This window comes from Larimichthys crocea, chromosome XXI, assembly GCF_000972845.2.
Source record: "Larimichthys crocea isolate SSNF chromosome XXI, L_crocea_2.0, whole genome shotgun sequence".
Lineage (NCBI taxonomy): Eukaryota > Metazoa > Chordata > Actinopteri > Sciaenidae > Larimichthys > Larimichthys crocea.
In genome coordinates this window covers 3729765-3745238 of record NC_040031.1, presented here as the reverse complement: position 1 = coordinate 3745238, position 15474 = coordinate 3729765, and the positions used below count along the sequence as shown (strand labels likewise).

The following is a 15474-nucleotide window of genomic DNA, read 5'->3' as shown; positions in this document are numbered from 1 at the left end:
GCTTCTATAAGGATTAAGATGAATTGATGTTTGTCTTTTTTTGTGTGTTAACTATATTGTACAAGATAACTGGGATAAGTCGATTTGTGTTAGTTACTGTACAATTAGTCTCAGAGAGATTATCAAAGTGGGGATTTGATATATTTTGATATTTAAATGTATTGACACTGGACACATCTCAAATATTAATCTGAAACATTAAATATTCATGATTAAATGACATTTAATATCTTATTCATATCTTATTTATTATCTAGCAAGAATTGAATGTGCTGATTGGTAAACAGAAATATGAGACCTGCCACTTGAAAACAGTGACAAAAACAGAAATCGCTCAAGTGAAATAACAAAAACTTCTGAAAAGATCTCAAAAATCTATTATTTATAAAAGAAATACAAGAGGAGAAGCAAGAGGAACAATGTCTTATCACTTCCAAGAAAAATAAGGCAGACTTACAATAGGAAGTTAAAGTTTGGCACTCCTTTTTGAAGTTTGAAAAGAAAAGCAATGGTATAATGCCCAAAGGGGTGGAGGAGACATCTATACCCCCCCAAAACATTTACAGTGCAGTTTGATTCTTTGAATTAAAGTACTCTTGCTGTCCAACTGACAATATCCAGATGGAAGAAGAGTTGATCAGAATGTTAAAAATACTATCTAGTAAATCTAGTTGCCTCAAGTTATTTCACTGCATTCACAGCACTCCTGTGACTCCCACCCAAAAGACACAAAACACAAAAAAAGACATTTTTCTAATCTGCAAAGAATGGAGTACGTCCACAGTCGTATACTGTGAGTCCGGTACTGACTAAAATTGGTTTGTGTATCTACTGACGTTGAAGTGGAACACTCACTGGGGGTGAAGTGTGCACATTACTGTCTGTCACAGAATGATGACATGCGATCATTAATAAATGGAGCAGGACGAGTCCGTGCTGCACATCACAGACGTAAAGTGCAGGTGGACTATTTTAGTCCACCTCATCTATCATTAAAACAAGCCACTGTATAGACAGACATGTCGGATGATCGGCTGATGGATAGGTGGACAGAAAGACAGACGATGGCAGGCAGCCAGACGGGTCCATTATGAGGATTTACTTTGGAATATCTTGAATATTTCACAGGAAAAGTCGTCTGTCTTTGTTGGCTGAACAGAACGGTATGATACAGATACAGGTGTGACTGTTACTATCAGGTGCACAAAGGAATCGAGCCTGAATTGTTGTCAACTTATAATTAATGGATGTACAAGCCACGTCAGTACAACAGGTGCAACACGCAGTTTGTCCTTCTTCAACTCATCTATAAACCATAGAGAGAGCCCCCCATTATCTACTGTATCCGTTTTAATATTTTACCATGCGTACTGCAGTGCTGACTGTCTGTGGCCTCACTTTGAGGTGGTGCACGCATCTAGGTCAAACCTTTTCTTCTCAGCATGCTCCAAGACATTTATTTATTTCAAAACACATAGCCAGTGACAAAACAAGACCACATGCTGAAATATAAATAGTTTATATTTTGAGAATATAACATGATACATATTTCACAGACATACAAACCTTGAGATATTACAAACTTTTTGGACAGTAACATTTAGGATATTTTTTTTGCAAAGGTGATCACAGACCTTGACATCAATCATAGTGTTTACATGAGCAGTTTGTTCTGGCCACAATTTCTTTTGTTTTTTGTTTTCAGAAAGAAACATCAGTAACCAAAATTTACACAAATCATTTGAGGGCTTCTGTTTTTTGTCACAACTGATCATTAATAAACTGAACACATGAACTCTGGCATCTGGTAGAAATAACAATCTCACTCTCTCCATCCTTAGAAATAGCAAAGCACTTATTTCTTATCAGTGGCGTTAGTTCACCACAATGTGAACTCGGTTGAGGGATTCTTTATCTGTCCTACTGGCCTTTAGAAGTAAAGCCCAAATATTAAACTAAATCCAGTGAGGGTGGCGTTCTGAGCCTTTGCTGAGAGCAACAATATACAGATATACATCTGGTGATAAGAGCTTACACAGTAGAATACAGACAAAAATGCAACTGCAATACAAGTGTGGGGTATGAGGAGATAAGACATATACAGCTTCCGATATGTCTGTAACAGATGTAATGTATAATATCTGGAATTGAAGAACGCATATATACTCACATGGAGTGAAGGTCACAGAACAGCAAAGCTGCTGACAGTCTGCAGTATTAACTGGACCTCAGAAAAACAGCAACCTGGACACTTTGAACAATCCCAAAAATATTTGACATGTAATACAGCACCAGCAGAAAAGCTTTTATGGATGCATACACTCATACATAACATACAATATTCCCTGTGAGTAAGGTTTGTTGTCATATGTACACATACACACACATATAGATGACATTAAATGATAAAACAGGAGGCAGTGCTTCTCGATTGTCTATTGACTTTATAATACCCGGAGTGATGAATAATATAACATTTGATTAAATTGTTAACCTTAAAGCAATAGTTTGACATTGTAGTAAATACTCGTATTGGCTTTCTTGCTCAAAGTTAGATGAGAAGATTGATAGCACTCTATTGTTTGTGCTGCAAATATAAAACGACAGCTAGAAGTTTATTAGCTTAGCTTTGCATGACTGGAAACCTGGGAAAATGGGTAGCTTGGCTCTGTTCATCAGTAACAAAATTCACCTTCCTGCATTACTGTGTCTTGTTTGTTTAAACCATACAAACATGATGTGCAAAAATCACAATTTACCATTTTATAGGGTTATATGTTGTACTATTTATTGGCCAGGACTCTCCAGCAGAGGGATGTTGGCAGGTGGATTTTGTTACCTTCGGAGAGACAGGCTAACTATTTCCACATTTACTAAGTGGCTGCAAACGGTAGCTGAATATATATTGTACAGATATGGATCTCATCATCTAACTTTCTGTGCGCAATCAAAATGTCAAACTATTGTTTTAATACAACGAATGATCAAATCAAAGCAGAGGCAACACTGGACATGATACCCGATTCAATATTTTATCATAATTCTCTTTCATTTTACACGTTAACCCTGAGTATAATAAAGAAATGCACTGAGATGCAATTCTGCTATCTTCAATAATGTTATCTTATGGCTGAGGCTTACTGGCAGCTGCAGGACGATGATGTTTGCATGATGTGAACCATAACCACTGCAATGTTTACCGAGGAGATATGTATAACAGACAGGACACAAACCGGCTACTAAATCAAAAACATGACCGAAAGACTAAATAAGCAGGTGCAGTAGCTTTATTACTTAATTAAATCATGCCTGGGGAGAAGAAAAAGAAACCTGTGTTGACTACTAATCAGCTGCTAGTACTGATTTGTTTTATCCTGCAGTGCTTTTGTCAGAGGAAACGATCAAGAAACAGCTTTAAAGAACTATATCTCTCCTCGAGGCTGTATTGTTTGATTATTTTTTTTGATTAAAAACAGAACTCCTGAATAAAATATTTGTGCTTTTTGGAAGGCTAGAGTAGATGGATAAGGTTTTAACATTTCTGTAATAGCATGCAATACATAAACTGTCCTCTGTTTAATGGGGCATATCTGCGTGAATGAAGATGCTTCAAAGTTGTTTACTACGTTAGATTGCCTGTCTAGGAATCACTAAACATGCAATGAACGGAAGACTTCTAATCTAAGAGACTGTACAGGAATGATTTGTGGGTAAGGGGGGGCAGAAAAGGGGGACGGACTAAAGGGAGCCTAGTTTTACTAGTCTTGGACATACAGCTGAAGTTATTGATGTTTCGATGTCATCTGATCTATAATCTATAGTCTGGGGGAGGGGAAAAATATTACATCTGTCAGTACCCTCAGAGCTCCCTCCTGTGCCAGGGTCAGTGGCAGTAGTAACAAGATATATATATATATATATATTTATCATGAGCACTTAAAAAATGGAGTGATGGGAAGTTGTACCAATTCAACCAATGCTCGACATGCCAATAAATTTCATTTAATTCCCAAAAGTACAAGATATTCTAGGATTAAACCACCGGGTTAGTAAAAAGAGCCAGGTGGAGTTAACACTAAATGTGTTTGATAAAAGATAAAGGTAAAATATACTGCGATATTCCTGCTGAGCATGTTGATTTAATCATTTATGCACAGTGTTGTCATGTTGTCTTTCAATCTTAAAGAACTTTTTGAAAGAGCAAAAACACATCACAGAATCAGCAGATGATGAGATATTATAAAAACGTAGTAATGGGACGATATGATATATGTGGAAGAAATGACAATGGCACAAATATTCAGTAATACTGTTAGATTAAGTTACATATTTTGACCTGGAGTCGGACATGTTCTTTGGTGTCTTCAAATGATTTTGTGACTGAGGTACAGTGCAAAGCATTGCAGCATGGACACATTCTTTAAATGCTTTCCATATACATGTGGAGGACCTGCATTCCTTGTTAATTAAACCACAACGTAGAGTCATAACACACAGATTGATGTCCTATGTAGTTACCATTAGTTAGTGTACGTTCTGTGGCCTTAGCTAGGCAATGGATGCCAATGGCAAAAATCAATTTTAGCTGCACAGATACACCAGCAAGCATGTCACACGCAAACACACACACACACACACCATGTATCAAGCAAACAGTCCAGGTAGTTGCGGAGTGTGAAGTGGGAAACTCATCAGTCAGGCAGTAGATTCCAGTGCAGGGCTACCGGTACAGGACGGGTTGTTACAGATGCCATTACAGCAGCACAGATCTGCTGTTAGTGAGCTGCCAACGTGAGTAATGCTTCCCTCTTAAAGGTTCCACGTCTATTACACTGTAGGATCCAAATGATGTTCAACACAGAACAAATAAATAGTATAAAATGCTTTAAAAAATGCACCAAAATGCTTCCTTATGTTACTAAAAAATAAAGGCAAAGGTCTTTTGTTATTAGTAATTTGTTCAAGGCTAAAATTGTTTGCTTAATTGCACTTGAAGGTACATGACTGGGTCTGCATGATACTCATACAACAGAATATTTTGGCTCAAGGCTGAACACTTAAAAATACAAAAAAATCTATGTTGACTTTGGTTTTCTTGTTCTTGATATTAAACGTCTCTCATGATAATTCAATCAACTCTGCAGATGTTTCGAAGAATTTATCAGACACGCTAATAAGTTCATCAATGAATCATCCGCTCTGTGTTTTATGGTTCTCAAAGGATCAGCCATGTTCAACCTAGCTTGACCCGTGTGTCTTGGCTGAAGAAAAGGACCTGCAGCAGGATGGCCACGTCGATTAGGATCTGGACTAAACCGCAAACCCAGAACTGAGTCGGGCTTTCATTCATCACAAAGTAGGTGGTCTTGAAGACATCGCCGGCCGTCCACAGCAGCACCATCTTCACACTGGAGCAACGGAGACACAGAGAGACACAGTGAAGGTGTGAGGACTGAGAATTAAGAGGTTTTCTCTTAAAGCAGTAGTTCAACATTTGGGAAATACACTCAGCATTAAGCATGGAAAGAAGGGAAAAGAGCTAGCCCAGCTCTGTCCAAAAGTGAAAAATCTGGACCAGGTTTTTCTTTTACAAAGCAGCAAAACAAGTCAAAGAAGTTTAAGTTAAGTCCAATAACAGCACTTTGCTCCTTTTCCTCATTCATCCATGAACATTTAACAGTTTTGGAAGTGTTTTGGTCTTGATTTAGTTCCTGCTGTAGAAGAAAAGACACAACAGGAAGGCAGGGAAAAAAAATCTGTGCAGAGTGTGTAGTAAATACCAAATTCATCACACCAAGAAAGAAAAAGAAAAAAGACACAAAGAACAGAACTGAGAAGAAAGACCTTGAAGAAGATACCAGCCATCCAACATGCCAAAGGCCTGATGCCAACACACTACCCCTTTTGACTGTTCCTTCTTTAGCACTTTTCCTTACTTTCTGTCGGTGTCTTGACTCATTTACTGTTTTTTTAACTGCTACCCTTCACAGCCTCTGCCCTCACTCCTCATTCCACCTAATCTCTGCTCCCCCCTCTATTCTCTGCTCTTGTTCTTTGGACAGTGAAGTCCCATAAGTATGAATGTTATATAAGTGTATTCTTTTTATTAGGGATGAGTGGGCCCGGGGACGGAGCAGGACCATCAGTCATCAATGGGACATACTGTGAGGGTCAGAGGAGTGAGGGAGAAAGGAAAGGGGAGAGACGGAGACAGAGAGCCTGCAGAGGACAGCATTTATCTAGCATGCAGTAAGGGAGACAGGGCTAAGACAGAAAAAAACCACCAGAGAGTAAGAGAGAGGGACCTCTGTGAATGGGGAGGAGACCTCTGTGAGATAGATATGGATGATGAGTGTGTATAGGGGTAGAAGCAGTCTAATGAGTATGGGGACAGCTGTCCTGTACTATCCTTGAGCTCTCCTTGCAGAGTCATGTCAAACTCCTAACTCTCCCCTGGGCTCGCTTCAGGCCCAGACAAGGGACCAAAACATTGGTGGCAAACAAACCTGCCCGGGCATGGAAATGAGGACATTATTATTCAACATATCTGGAGATGTACTAAATTTAGACACTGAACTTGGTATTGAAATGTGATTAATAACTGATGCAACCTGCAAACACAGGCTGTGCTGGAGAGCTGCAGGATGTGTAATGATCGAAGTTTAACTGTTACTGTGTTACAATGCATGGGACAGTCAAGCTGCACATCTGGACACAGTGAAATGCACCGACTCAGACATTAAGTCATTAATTGTCACAAAACAAACTGTAGGGGAAGTTTTATTTACTTTCCTGCTGGACAGTGTGGGTTCTGGTGATATGATTGGCCCATTGTTAGTGTGGACGGGTACTAAAAATAGTTTGTAATACTCTCTGACATCCCAATACAGACACTTAATCTGTGATTTGAGCACTGCATACATTGTTATTCTGTGACTATGTACACTATTACTCATTGATGTGATTCAACAGGATAATGTACAGAGTGCTGAGATAGCAGGACTACCTGGTGCACACTTGCTGTCATCGCATTGCACCATTTAGAGAAAGACAGCTGATTTTCTCTAAATGGTCCAATTGCCATGGTCCAATTGCTAGCTAAGACTTTGCTGTTCAATAAGAGGATTCAACTATCTTGCATTTCACTGGGCACAGCTCTGTGAAGTTGCATCCATGAGGCTGTTAAGGCTCGTTCTCGATGTCACTTTATAACCCAGCAGGAACATTTTAGAAGAGGAGCTTTCTGCCTGCCAGAATTTGATAATTTCTTGGTGTACGTGCATTTACAATGTGTAAGTAGTATTCTAAAAACTGAGCAGATTCTCTATGCCGTTTCTGTGTCTAACTTCTGGTCAGTTCGATCTGCTCTGTAGTACATGAACTAACCCTAACCCGGGAAGCAGAATGGAAGGCTGATCCTGGGATGCACTGTGACACTTCTGGTGGAATCACAATCATCAGTCATGTAAAAACATCAGATTTTCACACATTCGGACAAAATAAAAGTGTGCACTCTGCTCATATTTTAGTTTTAGCGCACCATGGAGCCGGGCTGCTGACAGCACTGTCAGCCAAAGAGCAAATGACAGTGGATGGCAATAGGCTAGAAGATTGTACCACTTTTTGGTTCATTAGCCAACTTTACCGAGAGTCATGATTGGAGCAGAGAGGGTCACAGCAACCTCTACCCTGCCTAACAGCCGGGTGCCATGCCCTCCATTACTATCACACTTCTCCACTTCCATCACAGTTAGTTTTGTGCTATGTGGTCATTTGGTAACTTGGTTTGTAAAGTTTACAGTGTGCCGTGATGCATATAAACAACTAAAGTGCAAAGACTTGACTGATACAGTAACATGCACGATGACTGGAGGGTCTTCTCGACTGATGATTCATTCATTGCTCTGTCATTTACACGTATCCTGTAATTCTCACTTGTGACTACGCTGGCCTTTGTTCATCAAAAGTTGCATACTCTCGATTTAGATTGATTTATTTCCATCCAGATCTAGCCTGAATGTGAGAAGAAAAAAGCCAATCTGCTTTAGTCAACACACAGCTCCCTACTTCTTCCCTCTTTGGTCTCAGTGATCCTCCCACTTCAAGTTTAACCGCCTCAGGCTTCGGTAGGAATCCAACTATTTCCACCTCTCCCAAAGGCTGACCAAGAAGTGCTTGTTAAGAGCACAGTCTCAATGATGTGTTCTGCTCCCATAACAATTTGAACTTTTGGGGTAAACACTGTAGGGGTTGATTGAACTGCTCTAAAAATAAGGGCTAAGAAAATCATCATACTTTTACTTCAGTCTCTCTGGACCAGTGGTTCTTAGACTGGGTCATGAAGAAAAACTGCAATGGATGGGACAAAAATGCAGTGAAACTACATTGAATAAAGATTTATATGAATTATGATTTCTGTAGAGTAAATACACAAATAATTGTTGGATCGTGCTGACATTTCATTAAAATTCAATGTGGATCCTTTTTTATTAGTTGCTTCCCCTATCTTTGTTAATGATTGATAATTGGCTTCTGAATCAGAAAAGGTTTGAGAACCACTGAGCTGTCAGTACCTCTCAAGGAAAATTCTTGGGTTTTCTTTCACTGAAGTTTTTTTTCCCCCTCGGAGTACCCTTCGTTGAACTTCAGATTTCTTGTTTCATCTCTCTCCTTATCTTTTCCTTTCACTGCGCCACTTTCTTCTTTTCTGCGTTGTCCCGCTCAACTGTCATCTTTACTCTTATTGCCCCTGTCATTGCCTTTACTCTGCTCCTCTCTCCTTTATAAAAGGGAATAAAGTTAGTTACTTTCATCAGCTTCAACCACAAACCATGAAAAGTCGAGAGTAAAATTGTCACCATCATATCTTCAGACTTGCTTCAAGACAAAAATCTCATTGGATGTGCCTTGTGGACGTCGGTGCATTTGGGGTCAAAGATTTAGTTGAACTTTCTGTTAAAAGTCAGCACGCTGCACAGCCTGTCTCTCCATTGGAAATAATGGATTTTTGGGAAAGCACTGTTGGTTCGAACTTGAAATTTCGAAAGAGAGACAGCCCTAACACTTTTGACTTTTTTTAACGAAACAAACAAGTCGAGTCAATGTTGTCATATGAAGTCTGTTCAAAATATAAGCCAGAGATCTAGTTGCAGCTACAAATATTAGAGGACATCTTGAATTCAGTGGAGATGATCTTATTTCTAGCATAACAATGCACCTTTACTTGACTTATGTTTTAACTTTGTCTCTTCTGTCCTTCTCTGCAACCCTCAGACCTTATTCTTTATCCTCCTCTGAGCCTTTATCTTTTGCTACACTCTGTCTAACCTTCCCTCCCTTCCTTCGCCCTAGCTCACCCTCACCCTCACAAATTCTCTGCTCCCCCATTTGGCTAATTTCTTTGCTCAAGAGACGGCAAACATCATTAACGAGGATAAGTCATTAACAACGTAATTAAGGAGGGCGGGTCATCTGTACAAAAGCAGTCTCTACGGCAGCACAGGGGAATGGAGACAATACACCAATTTGAGGTTGTTCATCTCTGCCACACACACGCAGACTTAGATTGTCATGCTAGTCTCATGTAGCTCCATCTGGCAGTGATAGCATTAATCGTGAGACTTGTGGCTCAGTCGACAGGTGATGAAAGATACACAGTACAAACAATTGAACTTGGTCCTGAGTGAGGCTTTGAGCATCCACAGGGAGAAGGAGTTATTATGGTATTGATTGAGAGTATTGACTGACTGACTACCTCAGTCTTTTACACACTGACACACACACACACACACACACACACACACACACACACACACACACACACACACACACACACACACACTCAATCAATCAGCATGTGTCATTTTGCAGTTAACAGCCAATGCAAACCATAAAATTGTTCATTTACATTCTCATGACAGCGGGCACACACACGCACGCACACACGCACGCAAAGAAAGAAACATACACACAGATGCCCTCACGCTGACTCAATTCAGTCTCTCATCGATCATTACTGACCGACACCTTCATCTGAGCCAAGAGGCACAAGGTGTGAGAGGAAAAGGTGAAATGGTGAACTGTGTACTTCAGGGATGGAAAGAAAAAGACAGGAGCTGAGAAATGGATGAGGGAGGGTGGTGGTAAAACGAAAATGATGAGAGATGGATGACAATGTAGCCGGACAGGTGGACGATAAATCTAGAGAAGGGTCAGAAATGAAACCACCCTGATGGTAAGTTGGGTAGTGACAAGACAGGGGAGAGTGATGGAGAAAAAGAGTCGGGGGTCTGATTGCACGGTGTGATGGCTGTGCCGTATGTGGGCCATGCAGTAATTGTGGTACGTATTGAACGGGTGCTGTCAGGCCCCGCTATTAGCTCCTCTAAACGGCTGGAGTGGACGAATGGAACACTACTACAGGAAACAGGGCTGAGTGACATTTAGAAAGAGAGACGGGAAAATGGGAGAAGGAGAGAAAGAGATTCAAAAAAAATTAAAAGGACATGAGTGTGCCGTGTGTAATTTAGTGATTTCATGTCCCAAAATATTAGCAATCTCTAAAAGTCTTTTTACGAAACAGCAATTCAAGTCTAGAATCACTATAAAGCACATCCTCTTTTAAATCATTGCTTAGTCCTTTCTAAGTGTTAAAATAAAGCTGTGTTACAATATATTGTAGAAAAAGACAGCAACATATTCTTGGACAAGTTCTCAAAACTCCAGATTATATTCAATGATAATCATTTTGAATAGAGTTTGTAAAAAAACAAACAAACAAACTGATTTGTCTCTTCAAAGTTTGCACATCTTTTCCAGTTTTTTTTTAGACACACCCTGAAGAGTTTCTGATCACAGGTAGCACAATAAAGAATGTTTTTATGACTTTATGAGAGGTGACGAATGGACAGTGTGGAACATCAGATCCATATAATAATAATGATTAAACAATTCACTGACTAATAAGAAATGAATACATGACCATTTTAATGATCAGTTACTCTGTGGAGTCATTTTTTTCAAGTAAAAATGCCACAAAACCAAACCAAGTGTTTACAGTTGTGCTGCTTGTATTCAATTTATTTCACTGCAATTTGTGGTACAAAGAAAAAAATGTATTAATCTCTCCACAAACTCTAAATTAATTGATAGTAAAAATGATCAGAAGTTGTATCCCTGCTTCGCAGGCAAGCACCGGTCACACCAATAGATCATTTTATTTTCTCTAGTCAAGATGCTAAAGTAACCAGTGCATAAAACAACAAGCAGGTTTTAAATTTTGTTATAGCCATGTAACATTTGTAACAAGAGGAATCTGACAGCTAACAGGATCTCTGTTACGGAAGCTGATGAATTTATTGCAACAGGTATACCTCATTAGAGCAGGTACTTATTCAGATTTACTCTTCTGTGTCCTCTTTCCAGCTTTTGACCTCCCTGCAAATTACTCAGTGCCCTCACCTCCCCAACACCTCTCTGCTGGTTTATGTCTTTTTTTGTATTCACTCCTCACACCCAACCTGCTTCTAAATCTTCATCCTCATCCCTCTTTCCCTTCTCTGCCTCTACTCCTGTCAACTGCTGTCTCGTTATCTTCTTGTCCCAGACGCCTGCCTTTCACCATGTCCACTGCCCAAGGGACCACTGGATGGATGCATGGAGGAATGGATGGATGGATGGATATTTGGTTGAAGGAGTGACGGAATAGCTAACTGGAGAGAAAGGTGGCTGAAAGTTCTTGCTTCCACAGACCAGACAGCTATCATGTTTCTGTCCCAATGCACGTTTCTAAATTTTACGACTGCAGTTATACAAAGCAGAATACACGCTGCTGAGTAAAAATGCAAGTTGACCATGACAAAGCTGTCGTCCAACATTTACAGCACTTTACCTTCCCCATTTATGGCTGAGACACTGCACTGGTTACACTAACACCGATTCTAAAATGGGTTGCAGGTAAGTACACAACAGTTTAAAAGTTTGAAATCACCTGTTATATTGACAAACCTCCAATAATAGTTATTTTAACATGAAGAAACAATATGATTCAGACACCAGGCGCCCTATCTTACACCCAAGTTATGGACAACTGTCATTGCTAGTTTCTGACTTGCTCTGACTGTCCATGTTGGCTAGGTAGCAAATGTTGGGTAGCTCAGCGCATTCGCTCATATGCAGTTATGAATTGAATAGAGTACTGGGAGATGGTGGAGGCAGAGGGTCCACCGGTCAAATACCTGAACCACAACGATACCATTGTACTACTTTGTCTACTCTATGATTAAAATGATTCAGTCAGTCCATTCTGTGATCCAATTCCAATAACCCTAGAATAATTTTCTATTTATATTCTGTTATTATGCACTTGACAGTGAAAGAGGAACCTGCTCCTACTTAGTAGTAGTATTAGTATAGTGTATTTTACCAATGACTGAGCAACAGTAAATATGAATTTAAGAATCCACCAGTGGTATCTTTCTGTCCTTTTAATTGTCAGTCTGGTTAAATCATCCTATAGCATTTTGTTCTGCATGTATAAAATATTACTTTTGTTTGTAAACCCCTCATACAAAAAAGCATCTAAGAGGGCTTTCTACAACCTAAAAGCATGGAAGATCATTCAAAAATATAAAGTAGTACTCTCAGACACCTGACTGACTGTACTCTGTGACAGCCAATATCAAATGTTTTAACAGTTGTGTAGATTTGTTGGTATTTTTTTGGGTGAATTTCTCAGGTATCTCAGTGGACACACAGCACATTTGAGGAGGGGGGCAGCTGATCACAAATTCAACCTAGAGCAGGCTCTAATCTTTAAGTAGGTAATCACAATTTGTATGTGGGACTCAAAGAGTCTCAAGAGGGGGGTTAGACAGTCCTTGTAATTACTTGATAATAATAATACACAACGCTGTAGGAAGAAACACACTTGAGCAGCAGTAGCTGATGTTTAAAGCTCAAAGAGCTTCAATCACTTCTTCTTCTATCTCTTTGCACACATGCATTGGCATGATGTGCGCGTCCACGCTTTGCGAATCTTTGTCTTCACACGTGTGCGCCCACACATGAGGGTGTGTGAGGTAATTTAGCAAGAGAGCTGTAGGTCTCCCCGTTGGGGGTAGATAGAGAGACGAAAAAATCAAAGGGCGCAGCCAGAGAGAAGCTGAGCTGCTCTTAACCCACTAACTATGAATTATGCATGTTGATCGATTGCGCACAGGCAAACAACGAAAAGTTCCCAACCTGCCAGAAAAAGATGGATTCTACTTCACCAGATGAAGTGGTGAGGAGGTGAGGAGAAGAAGGAGTATCACACACAGCTTGCCTGAGGATATTTCAGGATATTTTTTGCAATTGCTTTTTTTGGAAAATGTAAACAAGGTGGAATAGATGAGGTAGCCTGTTGGTAGTGGCTGAGTCAGTGTATTTATTATATCTATAATCTCAGGTAACAGCACTGTATATATCATATTTTTTGTTTCTTAGATAAAAAAACAGTTGTGAACGCTTGTAGGAAAAAAAAAATCATATTATGAAAATAATACTTTGGGTATTTCAATTTAAAACAAATAGGAAATGAAATTTAGTCACCAGCGATACACTTTTAAATCATGACAGGAATATTTCAAGCAGTGCTCTTTTTCAGTGTGCAATGTTAGGCAAATTCAGAATATCCCCATGCTATGTAATGGATGAAATGTTCATTCCTGTAACCAGTCAACAGGGGGAATAAATGGAGGTAAAATCTCCATGACAACATATACATACACATGGATAGAAACAATTAAGCTGTTTTCAGATAAAGAAAAACGTAGCTCAGTAAAATCATTATTCTGATTCTATTACCTGTTTAGTTACAGAGATAATCTAGTGATGTCCGCAATATACTGTATGTCTAACTTCTGTCTCAGCACAGAAGTATATGCATGCTAAAGAAGAGCTAGGTCCAAAATGTTTGCACCACAAAATTACCACAGGAAGTCAGTGTTTAGATACCTTTTTCTATTGGTTGACATCTTCAACAGTTTACGTTCCTTTTATGTTCAGTTTATTTAAAAATGGTGAAAATGGTCATAAATTTTAATCTGCATCTCTATCTGGATTTTCATTAAAATTCAAACAGTAAGAGACAATCGTGGGATAAAGGTTCATGAGAATATTGTGAAAATGTTTAGAAATAATCTTGCAATGTAAGAAAATACTGTAACGCTGATTACTCTTAGCGTTAACTATAAACTTGGCTTTAATTAAATTAAATTAGTTATGAGCTGTAGGTCAGGCCAACGCACGGGGACCGTTTCTTCAGGGTAACATGAATACTTTAATGTCCGTCTCAACAATAGGACAACTGAGCACTCACCAATATGTGATACATTATATCACTCCACCAATATTATCAATCACCTATTAAATGCAAGGTGTATCCTGAAATATAGTTCCTGTTCTGAATTAAGGAAAAGAATACAAATACTTGAATGAATAAATTAAATTATACAAATTCTCTAATAACTTTCAGTTTGAAAATAAATCTCATCTTACAAAACTTTAAAACAAAAGATCCACAATTGAGCTGAAAACATCAGTAACACTGCTGGTAGCAAACTACTCGACTGATGAATTTTTGGAAAATATATAAACACTACAACATATGTTGGCAGAGTGTTATATTTTCCTCTCTTGTTTTCCTGTTGTCTCAAGTCCAAAACCACCCCAGCCACAACACAGAATAATACGCAACAACAAGTGTCTGATGCTGATAATGCTGCTTTTTACTGCTGCATTACAGTAATGGTTTGCAAAGAAAATAACAGTTGCTTGTGTCCGTTGGGATTCATAGCTCTACTTCATTTGTATCCTGAGCTGTAGGTACAACATAGCCTTGACATTTAACATAAGTTCATTCCCTTTGGGAGAATAATATAGTACAGGAAGGATTATTTGTATGATTTGCTTCCAAATACATCTCATTGCACTATCTGACTTATTTTACTTATTTATTCTAAAATAAGAGGTACAATCATCGACTACACAACCGATACCAAATTGCTTTTCTTCAAATCCCTGCCATGTACTACAGAAACTGAGGAGGAAGCGTGAGGTCTCACAACACAGTCTCCTGTCTTGTCTTGCCCCAGGGCAGATAGGACTCTAATTTAGAAGTGAGTGCTTCTGCACTGACTTACACAATGGTTTTGATCATTTTAACTATACCCTGGCAAACACTGTTGCATGCTTTGCTTACACACTACACTATGTAAGCACGGAATGCATTTACAGTCTTACACATGCACACATCTCACGCATAGAGACACGAATGCAAAGGACACTGCTTTTTTGTTTTTTCACTGTGGGAAAAAAAAAGTCCTAATCATGATCAAGTGATCTTTTCAAACTGTATTTAAATGATAAAACTTTTGGGGGGGGCTGTTTTTCCATCACACTTTCTGCTCTCAGCTTTTGTAAGAGCTTCATTTA

At 39.1% G+C, this 15474-nt stretch overlaps 1 protein-coding gene across 4 annotated transcripts in view; it reads right to left on the bottom strand.

Annotated features, from left to right (window-relative positions):
* Positions 1–1503: 1503 nt before the first annotated feature.
* si:dkey-246g23.2 (PQ-loop repeat-containing protein 1) overlaps positions 1504–15474 on the bottom strand; it is a 48702-nt gene continuing 34731 nt past the window's right edge. For all 4 annotated transcript variants that reach the window (XM_019276173.2, XM_019276174.2, XM_027272656.1 and 1 more), the window contains exon 5: positions 1504–5408. In XM_019276173.2, the coding sequence (XP_019131718.1) occupies positions 5234–5408 (175 nt within the window). In that variant the 3' untranslated portion in view covers positions 1504–5233. The remainder of the gene's footprint in view (positions 5409–15474) is intronic.